We start from the raw sequence: 15,625 nt of genomic DNA on the forward strand, positions 1-15,625 counted from the left end.
CTATCTCTTAGGGCTGTGTGTATGTTGCGTGTTCTCCAATACCCCAATGAACACGACAGTTATGGGTAGAAGGCATTGGTTGTTTGAAGTGGTGGTATCTTAAAGCATCATAGTCTTAACACTTCTGACCTGCTCTTCTCTCTGGCCCCAGAGGGCTGTGGAGCAAAGGCCTGGGAGTGGGGGACTGAGCAGAATGTCTGTGTCACCGTTCTGACCCCCTCCTCCCACCCAGTCTGAGGCACCAAATAACAGCAGAGCGAAGAGAAAGTGGGTCCATGCTCCATGCCTGGGACTGCAGAGCTGTTTGGGGCTTAGACTTCTGAGCAGAGCCAAGAGTCTTCCAAAGCTTGGGAAAAGCACAGACTGGATCCATACCCGTACAAAGCTGGCAGGGAACCACCCCTCGCCATCTGCGACTCGGCCCCACCACCATTCTCTGTTGGTGGCATCCATCACTTCGATGACATCCCCAGCTTTGAAGCCCAGTTCCTGGTCGTCCATGGTGACATGGTCCCACAGGGCTTCAGCACACACCACACTGCCATCACTGATGAGCTGTAGAGAGAGCCAAGGCAAGTGAGTCGGTGAGGCAAGACTGTCATACCCTGCCTCTACCCAGCAGCCCTGGAAGCAGGGATCCTGGCCTGCTTTACAGAGAAACTAATGGAGTTTCCCTCCAGGCCAGCAGCTCTTCTGGGGCAGCGCTGTGTCCTGGGTGTGTCTAGATTGTCCAAGCTCAGCGAGAGCGCCTGAAGTGAACTTGAACACAAGATGAGATTGACTGTCACATGGGTCCTTCCCTGTTCAGCCATACTTTCTTCAGCTGTGGAGTCTGGCTTCAGCCTCAGTGCCTTACAATGAGAGGCTGGACTGGGTGGGGCCGGGGCATGTGCTGGAATATGGCAATTGGCAGCCGCTACCTGATAGGCAGCTGTCTCCTAGGCAGCCATTTAAGAGAGAGGACTTGCTCCCTCTGCAGGTTCTTATGGACTTGCCTGGCCTGTGAGGTCACCCAAGTAACAGTACTGTTTTACCCATGGCAGTGCCCATCACAGCAGCTGGGTCATATTTGTTGTGAGTTTTTTTTTTCCCCCCCCAAAACCCTTGAAGAAGTAGTCACATGACACCAGGGCTCCTTATAGCTCAGACACCCATACCAGCTGAGGGGCGGTTCTCAGACTTTAGATCCTGAGCCCCAGAGGTCTGTTTTAATCACTCCACTCCCTCCCTTTCTTTCCCAGGCTGGAGAAGAAACAGACAATTATCATAGCTGCTGACTCTGGCAGGTAAAGCCTCTGGCACGTTCTATCTGCTGATAGCTCTATGTACTGGCATCTTTCTGCCTAGATGACTGACTTGTGAGGCTCCTCTCTCCACTGTGTGGTCTGCCCCTGGCCCCTTCCAGGTGGCCCTAATGGTTGGAGTTCTATCCTCCATCCACGGCTCCTGCTTTTCTGTTTTGAAGGCTGTTTTCTGCTTTATGGCTCTGATGGCTTAGGGCAGCAGACGGTGGGGTAGGGGATGCTTACAGCCTCCTTCCTGGCTAGCCCAACAGAGAACTAGCTGGTACACCTCCAAGCAGGTCCCCTTACAATCCAGTCCTGCCTCTCAGCTGCTCTATACCCTGTGCACGCTCCTTCGGCCTCCCTGGATACTTCCATATCTGAGTCCTTGAATCAGTCCAGGAAAAAGGAGTGTTTCCCAGGAAAATGAGCGACATCTCTTCCCCAGTGCCAGACATTGTCCTAGAGCTCTCTGTGCCCAAAGTCACACAAGGATCTCAGCACAGAGCTCTGGGTTGTTCCTGGGGGACAGCAGACCTCCAACCTCTGGGCTCATTGTCTCTGTAACAATGACTCTCTGCAGATAAGTCTGGCTGGCACACATCTGGTATGAGGCAGGAGGACTCGGCAAGGCCACAGGAGGAGCCAGTCTGCTGCAGGCCAGGAGCCAGCACACCTTCTGCAGTGGGCTGTCATGTGAAGCCCTGAAGGATGCATGGGGCAAGAAGAGGTGGAATTCAGTGAAAAAGAACAGGGGAATGTGCCTGACCTGGGGTCTGTAATTCAGGCCACAGATTTGGGGAGGTAACCCACACAGTCAACATCGCCCCCTCTGTCCCTGGATTCCCTCAAATGAGCATTGAGAAGAAGGAAGGGAGGGAGGAAGGAAAGAGAGAGAAGGGAGAGAGGGAGGAAGGGAGGGAGGGAGAGAGGGAGGGAGGGAGGGAGGTCCCTCTCCATGGCACTGACCACCCTTGCCTTTTTATTCTACAGTCTGGGTTGACCCTGTGGGTCCTTCACTGTGGCTGGGACAGCTATTCAGGGTATGGGACAAAGAGGCAGGGCTTTTCAGAGACAAGGGTCCTGGGTAGCGTTAGGGACAAGTCCCACAATGGCCCCGCCCGGTCACGTGGAGGCCTGTGGAGTGGGAAGGAGGTGTGGGACCTCGACGTTGCTGCCAAACACAGAAAGCACCCGATAAACACGCTGCCGTGTTTCCCAGCAGATCCTCGGAGCTCCTTGGGTCTCCCATCAGGACCCCGGCAACCAGAATCTCCCCTTCGTGGGTATCACAAATGGAAGGCTCTAACAAGCTCCAGCTCTGAATTCAACCATTTTCACGTCACTGGCAAAACAAAATGTGGCTCCAGGAGGGGAGCATTTCATAGAGTATCAGAGGCCAACCCCAGCTTCAGCTAGGTTTATTTCTCTGCAGAGCCCCTCTCCGGGCCCCACCTGCTCCTAAATCCCACACTCCAGCTGCCTCGGAGGACAGGATTCCAGGTGGCTTCCGCCTGGCAGGAGGAGGCAGAGGCTGGCTGGCTGCCTCTGACGTGGAGGGACATCTGGGGGCAGGTGGGGCTTGTGCCAAAGCCCAGGTAAGTTCAAGACTAAGATAAGCCAGGGGGAGGGGCAGAATCCCCGAGCCTCTGATTCTGACTGGCTCTAAGGGAGGGTAAGGCCGCCAGGCTGTGACTCAAACGGACCCCTGTGGACCATTACCTCCTTTGTCATATCACCCTCCTACTCCCTCCTGTATTCTTCTCCGGTGCGGGGTGGTGGCACCTTCCCTCCAAGCTGGCCCTGAACACCGGATGTGGTGGGAGGGTGTGTTCAGAGCGGCTGGCTGCTCCAAGTCAGACAGCAGCCCTAGGAGACTGACTGGCACTTTTTAAGGCCTAAAATAACCAAAAACGCAGGTATCACCTGCAGAGGAGCCCAGATATTCTCTACAGGCCCCCTGCAGCCCCACACAATACATGCCCTGCGGTGCCACGCACACCCATTCCAGACAGCCCCCGCTAGCAGGTCACAGCTCCTCCACATCTTCAGTTAGAGACCCGCCATGTTGCCCCACCCCCTCCTCCCCAGCCTCGAAAACTGATTTTTTTAAAAAAAGGCCTATTTGGGCACGTGTGCCACCACGCCCCTCAGTTACCCTCACTGTGGCATCCTCGGGGGCACCCCCAGACCGGACTGGACAGTGAGCACATGGCAGGGGCGGGGGGGGGGGGGGAGTCCTCCCCTCTGCGTTCCTGCGGTGACAGCGGCTGGAAGGTGCCACTCACCCTGCGCGGGTCCCCTGCAGTGCCAGGCGCGCTCGGCTCAGCGGAAGGCCAGGAGGAATATCAGCACGGCGTTGATGAGGACCAGCAGCGCCAGCACAGCCGAGACCACCACGCGCTGGGCGCCCGGGGGCAGGTTGCAGCGCAGCAGGGCGCGTAGGGCACCGCCGGGGGTTGCGGGGCCACGCCGGGGCTGCGGGGGCCTGGCCATCACGCCCGGCCTACCTCCGGGCTCCTAACGCCGGGAGATCCCAGCTCCGGGCTGGAGCCGGAGGCGTTGGAAAGGAGGCGGAGCTGCGGGCACTCACCCGCCAGGCTCCTCCCTCACAGTTTGCAGGAGTGAGCCGGCATCTAGGGCTTTCGTGGGAGCAAGGCGAAGGAGCTGCAGAGGGGGTGGGGGGTGGGGGTGGGAGGGGACCTGTTAAAAGTCGAATAACGGGGTTGCTGCGGCTCTGAGATGCGTTATGATCTGCCCTGGGCGCTTCCCTGGAAGAGGTCAGAAGATTCTAATATCCACACAGTGTTCACAGATAGCCATGGGAGTCCTGGGGGGTGCCTGGGGACCTAGCCGACCCAAGGATTCTCCAGCGAGCCGAAATGCTTGGCAAGGTTGCTGTGGGGAGGGGTGGGCTAGGAGTTCAGTTTTGCCATATAGTCCAGGCTGGTTTTAAATACATTTATCTTACATTGGTGACCTTCAAATTCTGATCTGCCTAATCCTCAGAGGGAGGATTACCGGTATGAACCACCATGCTTGGTTTATGTCATTCTGGGGATCAAGTGCAGGGCTTCACGCTTGCTAGACAAGTACTGTCCTCTCTGAGGCAACTCCCCAGAGGACCAAGGGTTCTTAATTCTAATAAGGCTGTCTCGACACCCCGGCATTCACTTCACAGATGAGTAAAGTAATTCTGCCTCTGTAACATCTGATAATTGGTTGTCACACAATCACCCAGCAACACAGGGCGGTGGGGGGTAGGATTTGAACCTGGGCCTGACTGATCAACCTCAACCACCAGAACGGGATTTGGAGCCTTTGGACATGCAGCTGTCTTTCTCACAGGCAGAATCAAACAGAACCCACAACCTCAAATGGGCAGAGGTCTGTCTTCCCAGCATGTCCTCTGAGACCGATTGTAGTTTAGTAGGATGAACACACAGCAGAGAAGCATGGTGTTCATGTGTAGGTGACCATATATTCAGATCTAGTACCTGTGACCACCCTGCTGAAGAGCCTAGGTGTGTAAACATGTGCTCCTATGTGTAATGTGCATACATGTGTATCTGTGAGGAAGGACACGTCTGTGGGTACATGTGTGGGTTATCTGTGCGTGTACTTGTGTGTATGTGTGTGGATTTGAAGGGGGCAGTCTGCCTTCTTGCACTGCAGGCTCATCTTCAACCATCTATCTGGGGTACTGCATCTACTCAGATCTGTAGAAAATCTTGGGTACCAGGTTTGTTCCCCTGTTCATCAAAGGGTCTAGGGAACATGGTGGTTTGAATAAGATGTCCCCCCATTGTCTTGGAGCATGTGAATACTTAATCCCCATCTGAAGGCACTCTTATAGGAAGCTTAGGAGTTGTGTCCTTGTTGGAGGAATAATGTCACTAGAGGTGGGCTCTGAGAGTGCAAACATTTGCACCATTGTGCTCTCTATGCTTCCTGCTTACAGTTGGAGATGTGAGCTCTCAGCTGTCCTTGCCGCCATGTCTGCCACCTGCTGCTGTAATTCCCTGGCATAATGGACTATTAGCCCATAGAACTATAAGTTCAAATAAACTCAGTAAATTGCCTCAGTCATGGTGTTTTATCACAGCAATAGAAAACTAATATAGGGGAACATTAGAAGACACCCAAAGGTCACTGCCATTCCATTCCTAAGTTTCCTGTAAGGCTGGGGACCTGCCCTCTAATGGAGTGAGGCTGGGAATCTATGACTTGTCCCAATGTTTTATTGTGCACTTGTGTTTACATAGAGAGGAGGTATTCTCTGCATCCTTAGGCACCTTAGCACAACAGGCTGAAGCACGGTGGGGTCTATGACATTGAAATAAAACATTCCATTGTTGTGGATATTGCTCTATAGAAATAAAACACTGATTGACCAATAGCCAGACAGGAAGTATAGGTGGGACTAACAGAGAGCAGAATTGAGGAAACAGGAAGGGAAGGGAGAGACCTGCCAGCCGTCGCCATGACGAGCAAGATGTAAGGTACCGGTAAGCCACGAGCCATGTGGCAACTTATAGATTAATAAAAATGAGTTAATTTAAGATAGAAGAACTAGAAAGCTAGAAGCCTGAGCCATTAGGCCAAATAGTTTAAATAATATAAGAGTCTGTGTGTTTATTTTATAAGTGGGCTCCGGGACTGGCGGGGTTGGCGGGAGCTGGAGAGAAAACTCTTCAGCTACATTCCATCTTTGAAGGAAGTTCTTCAGGACTCAGAAGGTAAACAATTTAGAAAACTCGGTAAGCATACAACTCATAGTTCTCAAAAAGTTCCTAAAACATACAAGATTCACAAGGCCCAGGGTTACATAAGTAATAAGAATCACTAGGGAGACTCTCTGACCAATTGAGCTGCCCACAAGTCCTGCAGAGAGCTTCAGGGATACAGCTTTCTTGGGAGTCATCACACATGCTGGGCCTTTCAGCGATGCACCTGCTTTTGAGTCAACTATGCTCCTGTGTGTAACCCCAGTACACTCACTGATTTACTAAGCTAGACTTGGGTTTCTTTGTTTTGTTCTCAGTACTCCATCTGCAGTGAGTACATGTTTGCTCACCTCAGATCCTTGGGTAAAGTCTCAGAGCAGAACTCTGTCCACCTGCTTTGTTAGATCCAAAGAGGCCCAACCCCAGCTGTGGGCATGACCTTCACCTCATGATAGGAGCAGAATCACCCAGAAGCATGGAATAGGACAAAAGGCCCTTGGATTTGGGCTGGGTTGGGAACTAAGTGGGGATACCACCCTACCCAGGTATTCTTGGCTTTTTGAACACCAAGGGCTCAGGATATGTCTGGGATAACAGTGGCTACAGCTCTTCTCTGTGTGTTTCATGACCCCAAACAATAAAACAGCTTGATGATAAGAGTTCAGGCCCCTAGGCTGGTGTGCCAAGGTGGCAAGACTAACAAGAAAGGGGAAGGGAGACACAGATGTCTGAGGTGGGGGAGGCTGAGCCCCCAGTTCTATTATTTTGGGGTAATAATGGAGAGGCAGGAGCTGCTTTGGAAGTGTGACCACCATCTGGCTTTACAGCTCTGGGTTCACAGGGCAGCAGGGGTCTGAGGGGACTTACAGCTGATCCTTCCCTGTCTCAGGGAGCTCCTGAGGCGGTTGGTTACCCAACCAACAAGGGTGATCACAAGACAATGAGGCACCAACAGGTATTAAGCTCCTCCTTCAGGCTAGGGAGTGTGAGAACTAGGCCAGGCCCACTGTGTCTGTCATCACAGGAGCCAGGGGAAGACAGAGACACTTGGAGCCAGATGTCAGCTGACTGCATAGTGAGGTGGCCATGGGTCCTGCAGTACCCTCACATGTGCCACACAGTGCCAGGGGGAGAGACGCCGAGCACCCTTGGGAGACACAGTGTCCGGGGACAATTCTGCTTCTCACTGCTGTGTTGATCTCATGGTGGACAGCACTCTTGTTTACATTTTAAGTTCGGATGGCACATTCTATGGCTCTTCTCTAGTGTCTGTCTGCCTTCTAGTTTGGGTTTCTGGCAGGATGACCTACAAGTCATCTGTACTCTGCTTCCACCCTAGAATTGAAGGATCCAAGCAGCTATGTGCACATGTAACAAAGGGAACCCTGGCATCCCAATGTTCTCCTCTGTGTGGGGTGCAGCTGGAGCTAAGAGGAAGTTTCGGCCATGGCCTGACCCAGAGGGTACAGGCTGCCATGCATGGGTGGTAAGGGGTTTATAGGAGACCTTAGGTTCCTCATTCACCTCTCCCAAGATCATTGCACACGCCAGTAGAACTGAAACACGGTGGAGATGAAGCCATGCTGGGTGGTCATGGAAAGGGAGGGACATATAAAGATCCACAGAGAGACACTTCCTACTCTTGCCAGTTTGGAAAAATCCTTGTGCTGAGCATAGACTCAGACCAGGCAGCAGGCATCACAGTGAAGCCTAGCATAGTTGGGCAGGATAGGAAGCACAGGCATGCCCAGACCCAAGTCACAGGCATCTGGAGAAGGCTCTATGCAGGACAATGCTGTTAGGAAGAGAGACGCTTACAGGAACTGAGGACAATTAACTGCTTCATTTGCTGATTCATCCTGCAGATGTTGGACAGTCCCAAGGGGCCAGGAGCAAGTATGTGCAAGGAATACAGAAAGAATAAGACCCTGCACCACCTTCTCATGTTCTTCAGGGCACACAAAAAGACAGGTATCATATACACAGCCCACTCCTGCATGGTCAGCCCTTTGCAGAAGGATTGGACTGTGCCTTCTACACATCTGCATGCTAGGGCAGGCACACTGCCTGACATACAGCAAGTGCACAGGCCACATGTGACATATATGTTCAACATACACAAACCTACACTATACCCACGATGTACACACGTGTGAGTAAGCAATGAAGTCACTCCCTGGGTACCCAGAATGCAAATTGCCTCTCTGATCCTCATTTTTCAACCACTCTCTTGGCTTGAGGATTTGGATTCCCCCCTGTAAAAACTTGAGAAGTCTAGGGGCTTTAGAGATGGCTCAGTAGTTAAGAACACCTACCGTTCTTGAAGAGGACCCAGGTTAGATTCCTAGTATCCACTGTTGGTGCCTTTTAACCACCTATAACTGTAGCTCCAGGGAATCTGATGTCCTCTTCTGGCCTTTCCTTGTATAGCTGGCCAGACACAGACACAGACACCTCCTTAAAATGCTTTCTAAAAATCTTAAAGAAATTGACAAGTCCTTTTTTTCTCCTAATGGCGGCATGAACATGAGAGGTTCACAATCTAGAACATGACACCCATGTCTTAGAAAACACAAGTGAGTGTGTGATCTATGGCAGCCCAAAAAATCACCGAGGATGACTTTCCTCTGACACCCCCCGCGCCAACAATGTTCAAGGATAAAGTTCAGGTTAACCCCCAGCAGAGCTTCCTGCTGGGTCCCTACAGTTGCAGACAATGCCCAAGGGGTGGGAAGAGGCTACCCCCAGGAAGGAAAAGGAGCTAACCTATCACCAGCAATCACCCCCTACCCCTCTTCCGAGCCTCTGGTAAGAGTCTACTTGATGCCTTCTGCAGGCCAGAAAGCACACGATCTTTCTTGACTGTATCCCCAGAGCCACAATTAGTTGGGCTTTGTCCCTGAAATCTGGGGGACATACTTCATGCCTCACTTGCCCTTCTGCTGTCTCTATAAGACCCGCTTCTTGCTTTTTCCATTAGGATCTAGAAGTACTGGTGGTTCCACTGAGGTAAGCATTGTGGAGAATGTACCCAAGTAAGAACGCAACCTTTTCCCTGCACAGCCCACTGCATCACTGGAAAGAAGCTCCCATCCCTGACTGGCTGTCCCCTGGAAGACCTTGAGCCAACAAAGAAGTGAACTATTTTAAGGAGTGCAGTTGGCACTTACAGAACTCCTCAGGACACCACCGGTCCTATCCTCAAAGGCCTTTCCCACATGCACACCACCTATGCTGGCTCACTGGGCCCTCTGCACATCACCTGCACTGCCTCGTGGCTCACCTGTCCTGGCTCTGGAGTTTCCTTAACCGGAGTTCTGTGCCTGAAGTCCTTGTCTAGAGATGAAGAGCTCAAAAACTCAAGATGTACCTTTCTACAGTTTCACCCTGGGAAGGAAATGTGTAGCTATAAAACACAAGAAACCCAGCCATGTAGCATGTCAGGAGCATGAGGGAGCCTGGGCGCAGGGCCTCCTGAGAGATCTGGGCTTCTCTGGGTCTTGCACTATGGTTGTCATTATTGAGATCTACTTAGAACCGGCCACAGCAAGTTATGGTCATATTTCTGGTCTGTCCCCATGCCGCTTCCTGGTCATCTTATATCAGAGAGAAGGAAATCAACATTTGGTTGCTGACTCCATGCTCCATACCATACACACAGGGTACCTGGGATCCCCTTCCTGGCTCTGAGCCCAAGGTGAGGAAGGATGAGAACACGCCATCAAAAGTGTTCATGAGGGTCAGTTACAGAGAAACACTGGGGGACTAGAGTATATATAGCTTTGTGATATAGCATGTACTTAGCATTCCCAAGGCCCTTGGTTCAATCCTCCAAGACCCCTTCCCCACGCATGCACACAGACTTACTTGTTTAATTCGAAATTTTTACTTATTTGCATGTGTTTTTCTCTGTTTCACAGATTTTGCATTGGGTGTTATCACCAATAATATGTGTGTGAATATGTACATAACCAGATGTACTTGTGTGCATGTGCCAGTGAAAAAGCACGTGTGTGTATGGTTGTGTGTGGTGTGTGTGTGCAGGTCAGAGCACAACCTCCGGTGTGTTCTTAAGAGCTGGATACCTTTTTTTTTTTTTTTTTTTTAAGATAAAGCCTCTCACTGGCCTGGAGCTTGCCAACTAGGCTAGGCTGGCTGGCCAGTGAACCTCAGGGATCTACATCTCTGCCTGTCTCTGCTCATACCACTATACCCAGCTTTTTCACATGGGTTCCATGTATCAGACTCAGGTTCTCATGTTTGTAAGGTAAACATGTGACCAACTGGGTCATTTCCCATGCTCTGCATCCAGCATTGGTGAGTGACTCTTTTAAATCATTATTAGAGTACTGGGGTATAGCTTAGTGGTACAAGGTTACCTCACATGAGCAAGGCCTGGGCTTCAACCTTCAGCATCACCAAACAAAAACAAAAAATATAAAATAGGGAAAAAAGGGATGTGGTTCAAATGTGAAATGCCCCTCATAGGCTCACATCCCAGGCTGCTGACACTGTTTAGGGAAGTTTTAGAAACCTGGGGTGAGAAGACATGGTTTTCAGAGGTGGGTCATTGCAGTGGACTTTCAAGAGATTAGCCGGACCCTGCTTCCAGCCAGGCCCTCGGTGTCCTGGATGGTGTCATGGGAGAAGCTGCTGCCCCACCACGGATGAACTCCCTCCAGCCACCATGTGGTCTGCACCATGGTGGACCACATCTTCTCACCCCAGAGCTGGAATAAGTCTTTCCACCATGCAGATGCTCTGGCAGGCCACAGCAATGTAGAAGTATTACAAAGGGAACAGTCACTATCTAGACCTGGGCCTCTGAGAAGAGGCCACCTGCCACGAACCCCACTACTCGGTTTTACGTGTGAAGACAGCACCACACCCAACACTGCTTTCAGAGAGGTCTAAGGCAGGATAGGCAGATGACAGGGACATGAGAAAGGAGAGGAGCCCCTCACCCGGGAATCAGCTTGAAGCCTCTTGTCTCTGAGGGGGCAACATTCCCATCACAATTAACAACTGCTTATAACCGTTCTTCCGTCTCACCTACAAACCTGCAATTTTCTAGGACTCTCACCAGATTTACAGAGAAAGGAGAGGGTCTCAACCCAATGTGCAACCCTAGTGGATCCTGATTTCACCTTATAATTATATTGGATATATATATATATTATAATTATATTGGATGTATATATATATATATATATATATATATATATATATGTAATTATATGTGGTTATAATATAATCCATCATATCTCCAGAGCCACTAAATCCCATTTATCAAAAAACAAGAAAGAAAAAAAAAAAAAAAAGAGAAAAGGAAGAGGAAAAAAGGTTCCTTAGCAACCTTTTACGATGCCACTCGAGGACCACCAAAATAGTACATACAGCTAAAGCAAAGGCATTAGTGGTGAGTTTCCCTTGAGGAGGTCACGCCCACACTTGGTTATGTGTATCTTTCTGACTGAACATCCCTCTTTCCCCCTCAGCACCCACACTTCAGTTTATATTAAAATATTTCTGGACTCGGCTTCCAACTGCCTAGGCCTGAAATTCCTTCCTGTGTTGGAGCCACGAATCTAGGTTTGGCTTGAGCTAAGGTCCCTAAAAGATGAGGGGGACACCTCAGGCTGCTGAGGGTGACAGCTGGAGCTGTGTCTTTGTCCCCTCACCAGTGACAGGTCTACTTGCCATCCACTCACAGATCTCACAGCCGACTGCGAATCATCTGCTAACGAAAACTCTTCGGGAGCGTGTGCGACCATTTAATGGAGATCCAAAGCTTCAAAAGCTCTGTCTTAAAAAATATTAGTTAACAGCTGGCTAGTGTGTGTGTGTGTGTGTGTGTGTGTGTGTGTGTGTGTGTGTGTGTGTGTGTAGGGCAGCTGGATAGGAGGAACAGCCTCCAGAACTTTGTAGCACAGTGGAGTAGCCCTGGTGCATTCAATTAAGAATGGGGACCTGAATTCGAATCCTCAGCACCACGTAAAAAGCCAGGCATGACTACATACATACATCTCTAACCCTAGTATTGCAGGGGCCCAAACAGGCAGATCCTGAGCTGGTGGTATCTGCATGTGTGGGTATAAATTCATAGGTGCCTGTGAGCCCCCCACCCCTCCCACCCCACAGAATAGCTTAATAGAGGGGCAGGGTGATAGCTCAGTCTGTAAATTGCATGACATACAAACATGTGGACAAAAGCTAGATCCACAGAACCCATGTTAAACAATAAAGCCAGGTGTGGTGGTTGGTATGTACTTCTGATCACAGAGCTGAGGAGGCAGAGCCTGTTGGACCCCTGGGGCTAGCCTGCCAGCCAGCCTAACCTACTTGAGTACCTCCAGGCCAGTAAGAAACCCTGTCTCAAAAATCAAAGTGGCCAGCGACAGAACAACAGTCGAGGTTACCATCTTGCCTCCATACACATGAGCACATATGTTCGTCTGTACAATATGAACATGTACACACAAACACTCACAAGAGCTAGTGGCTGGGGTTCTGAATTTCCCAACATAAAAAAATCATATGGGCTGGAGAGATGGCTCAGAGGTTAAGAGCACCTACTGTTCTTCCAGAAGTCCTGAGTTCAATTCCCAGCACCCACATGGTGGCTCACAACCATCTGTAATGAGATCTAACACCCTCTTCTGTGTACATAATAAATAAATAAATCTTTAAAAAAAATCATAAATTTTTTAAGGTAATGGGTATGTCTATTACCTGTCATACTATAAATAAATACAACATACACAAGATGTGCCAATTAAAACTTGAAAGGAGAATTTGTAATAGGAAGCAGTTCTGCCCAGATGACATTTCTCACTAATTTCATCTGCTTAGCTAGGAAATAGAAAAACCTTTAAGTGGCACACGGTTGTCATAGCAACGGCAATAGGCTGAGCTTGTGTCCACAGGAGGGAAACCGGCTTATGGGTTCTCCCTTGCTTCATGCATAGTCTACGCAGAATTCGTCGCTTGAGCTGGAATAACAGGAAGACCTGGTCATTCTCTCTGCCAGGACTATTGCCTGGCATTGCTCCTGCGCATTCTGCGCAAACCCAAGGAAGTTCTGCCTTAAACACATTGTGCTATAAACGCCTCACTGTGGGGGTTAACAGCCACGGGATAAAGGGTGCTGTGTGTACCCCAGCTACACCACGTGTTTCGAACACAATCTGACTCCCATGAGCCTGCGGAAAGGCCCTCCTTCCACTGGCTGGGCCTCCTTGACACTACCTCATTGATGGCCAGCTGCTCTCCACCTCCTCTAGGGTGGCTGTAGTGGTGCCCCGAGTTGTGAAGCTCTTCGTACAGGTCCTCCTCACTGCCTGTTTCCTCTGCGCACACAGTGTCCAGAGTTCCATCGGGCATCCCTGGAAGGGGAGACAGCAGCAGGCAAAGAGCGTCAGCTTGCGAGGTGGAAGGAAGCATGTGGCAAAGGAACTGGGTGATTGGAGAACAGGTGTTACTTCTTCGGGAGGAAGGAGAAGGCCAGGAGCTACTCTGTCCAGCCATCCTTGCCTGCTGGATGGAAAGCTCCAGTCACTGATATCAATCCTGGGCCATAACAACCAGGTAGACAAGGAGATGCCAGGGTTGGCTGGGACACATCATCCAAGAACTCTCTGCGTTCAATTAAAAGCTATGTATAAAGGGCCATAGAAGACCTAAGAAAAGCGGTTGCTCTTTGGGGCCTCTGAGATAGCTTATCCAGTTAAGGTCCTCGCTACCAGTCCTGACCACCCAAGTTCAATCCCTGGGATCTATATGGTAGAAGGGGAGAACAAACTCCTATAAGTTATCCTCTGACCTCTACATGTATGCCATGGGCCATGCATGCACACGTACACACACACACACACACACACACACACACACACACACACACAGTGCTTTTTGAAGCAAAAATCTAACTATTTTTTGCTTATTTTGAGATTATAATTTAATTATAACATTTTTCCCTTCCATTTTCCTCTCTCCAAACCCTCCCACATACCCCTCCCAGCTTGCCTTCAAATTCATGGACTCTTTCACCCCCCCAACTAATTATTATTACATGCATATATATATTTATGTATGCATATATATTACTAAATATAACCTACTGGTTTATATAATGTTGCTTGTATGTATGTTTTCAGGGCTGACTGTTTGGCACTGGACAACCAATTAGTGTGCTTTTCCCTGGGAAAGATCACCTCTCCCACTCGCGGCTTTCCTCAGCTGCCTGTAGTTCCTTGTGTAGGGTTGAGGTCTCCTGGGCTTTTATCTGTCCAGTTTGGCTTGTCTATTGGTGTCCTCCTTGTTCAGTTCATGTTTGGGCAGTCATGTGAGACTTTATGGGCGTGGACTTAATGTCGCTTCTGACATTATTAGGAGACAATCTCACAGCAAACTCCCTGATCCTCTGGCTCTTACAATCTGTCCACCTCTCTTCTGCAATGCTCCCTCAGCCTTAAGTGCAGGAGTGTTTTGTAGATGTATTTATTCACTGGGACTGGGCTCCACAACTCTGCATTTTGATTGGCTGTGATTTTACAGGTTGATTTGTGTGGTAGTTTGAATGCAATTGCCCCCATAAGCTTACAGGGAGTGGCACTATTGGGATGTGTGGCTTTGTTGGAGTAGGTATGGCCTTGCTGGAGGAAGTGTGTCACTGTGGGGGTGGGCTTTGAGGTCTCATATATATACTCAAGCCATGCCCAGTGCCTCAATTTACTTCCTGTTGCCTTTGGATCAAGATGTAAGAACTCTCAGCTCCTCTAGCACCATATCTGCTTGCATGCTGCCTTGCTTCCCATCATGACAGTAATGAACTAAACCTCTGAACTCAAGTGAGTCATCCCAATTAAATGTTTTCTTTTACAGGAGTTGCTGTGGTCATGGTGTCTCTTCACAGCAATAAAAACCCTAACTAAGACAATTTGTATGTTGCCCTTTTGTTGAATTTGGTTAAGAGCTCTTTATTGGTTCCTAGCATTCATGTTGAGTAGCTCCCAATGACCTGTAACTCCAGCATGCAGAGAATTTCATACCCTCTTTTGGCCTCCATGGGCACTGCACTCAGGTGCACGTACCACCTCCCATAGTTAAAGATAAATAGACCTTAAAAGAAAGGATATTCAATGTCACTAATTATTAGAGAAATGCAAGTCAAATCACAGTGATCTCTCCCACATCACACCCTTAGGGGGTTATTATAAAAGCAATAACAATAACAAAAGATGGAAGAAAATTGAGGAGGATGTGGAGGAGCTGGACCCTTTCAATGTTTTTAAAAACGATACATAGCTACTGGGGACAGCTCTGTTGGTAGAGTTCTTTCTGTGTAGGCATGAGGACCTGAGTTTGATCCTCGAGAACCATGTAAAATAAAGAAAGCAAGGTATAACAAATATAATAGAGAAAGAAAGGTACATTCTTATAATCTCACTGCTTGGGAGGCAGAGGCGAGTAGATACCTGGCTAATTGGTATGCTTCAGGCTCAGAGAGAGAGACTCTGTCTCAAAAATAAAATGGAGTGATTGAGGAAGACACTTGACATCCACCTCTGGCCTCATAAGAACATGTGCATGCCCACACAAACACATATACCATATATA

At 49.5% G+C, this 15,625-nt stretch overlaps 2 protein-coding genes across 2 annotated transcripts in view; both read right to left on the reverse strand.

Moving 5' to 3' along the window:
- The window catches only part of Arhgef4 (Rho guanine nucleotide exchange factor 4), a 46,285-nt gene that overhangs the window by 7,303 nt on the left and 23,357 nt on the right, over positions 1 to 15,625 (reverse strand). Inside the window, exons 2-3 of the mRNA XM_059244046.1 lie at positions 13,259 to 13,395; positions 376 to 555 (exon numbers count right to left, since the gene is read on the reverse strand). Coding sequence (XP_059100029.1) covers positions 376 to 555; positions 13,259 to 13,393 — 315 coding nt within the window. The 5' untranslated portion in view covers positions 13,394 to 13,395. The remainder of the gene's footprint in view (positions 1 to 375; positions 556 to 13,258; positions 13,396 to 15,625) is intronic.
- Smim39 (small integral membrane protein 39) lies at positions 3,609 to 3,779 on the reverse strand. Its single transcript, XM_059244054.1, has one exon. It carries the CDS (start codon positions 3,777 to 3,779, stop codon positions 3,609 to 3,611), a length of 171 nt encoding a protein of 56 aa, XP_059100037.1.

The sequence above is a fragment of the Peromyscus eremicus genome, chromosome 16_21, assembly GCF_949786415.1.
Source record: "Peromyscus eremicus chromosome 16_21, PerEre_H2_v1, whole genome shotgun sequence".
NCBI classification, from domain to species: Eukaryota; Metazoa; Chordata; class Mammalia; order Rodentia; family Cricetidae; genus Peromyscus; species Peromyscus eremicus.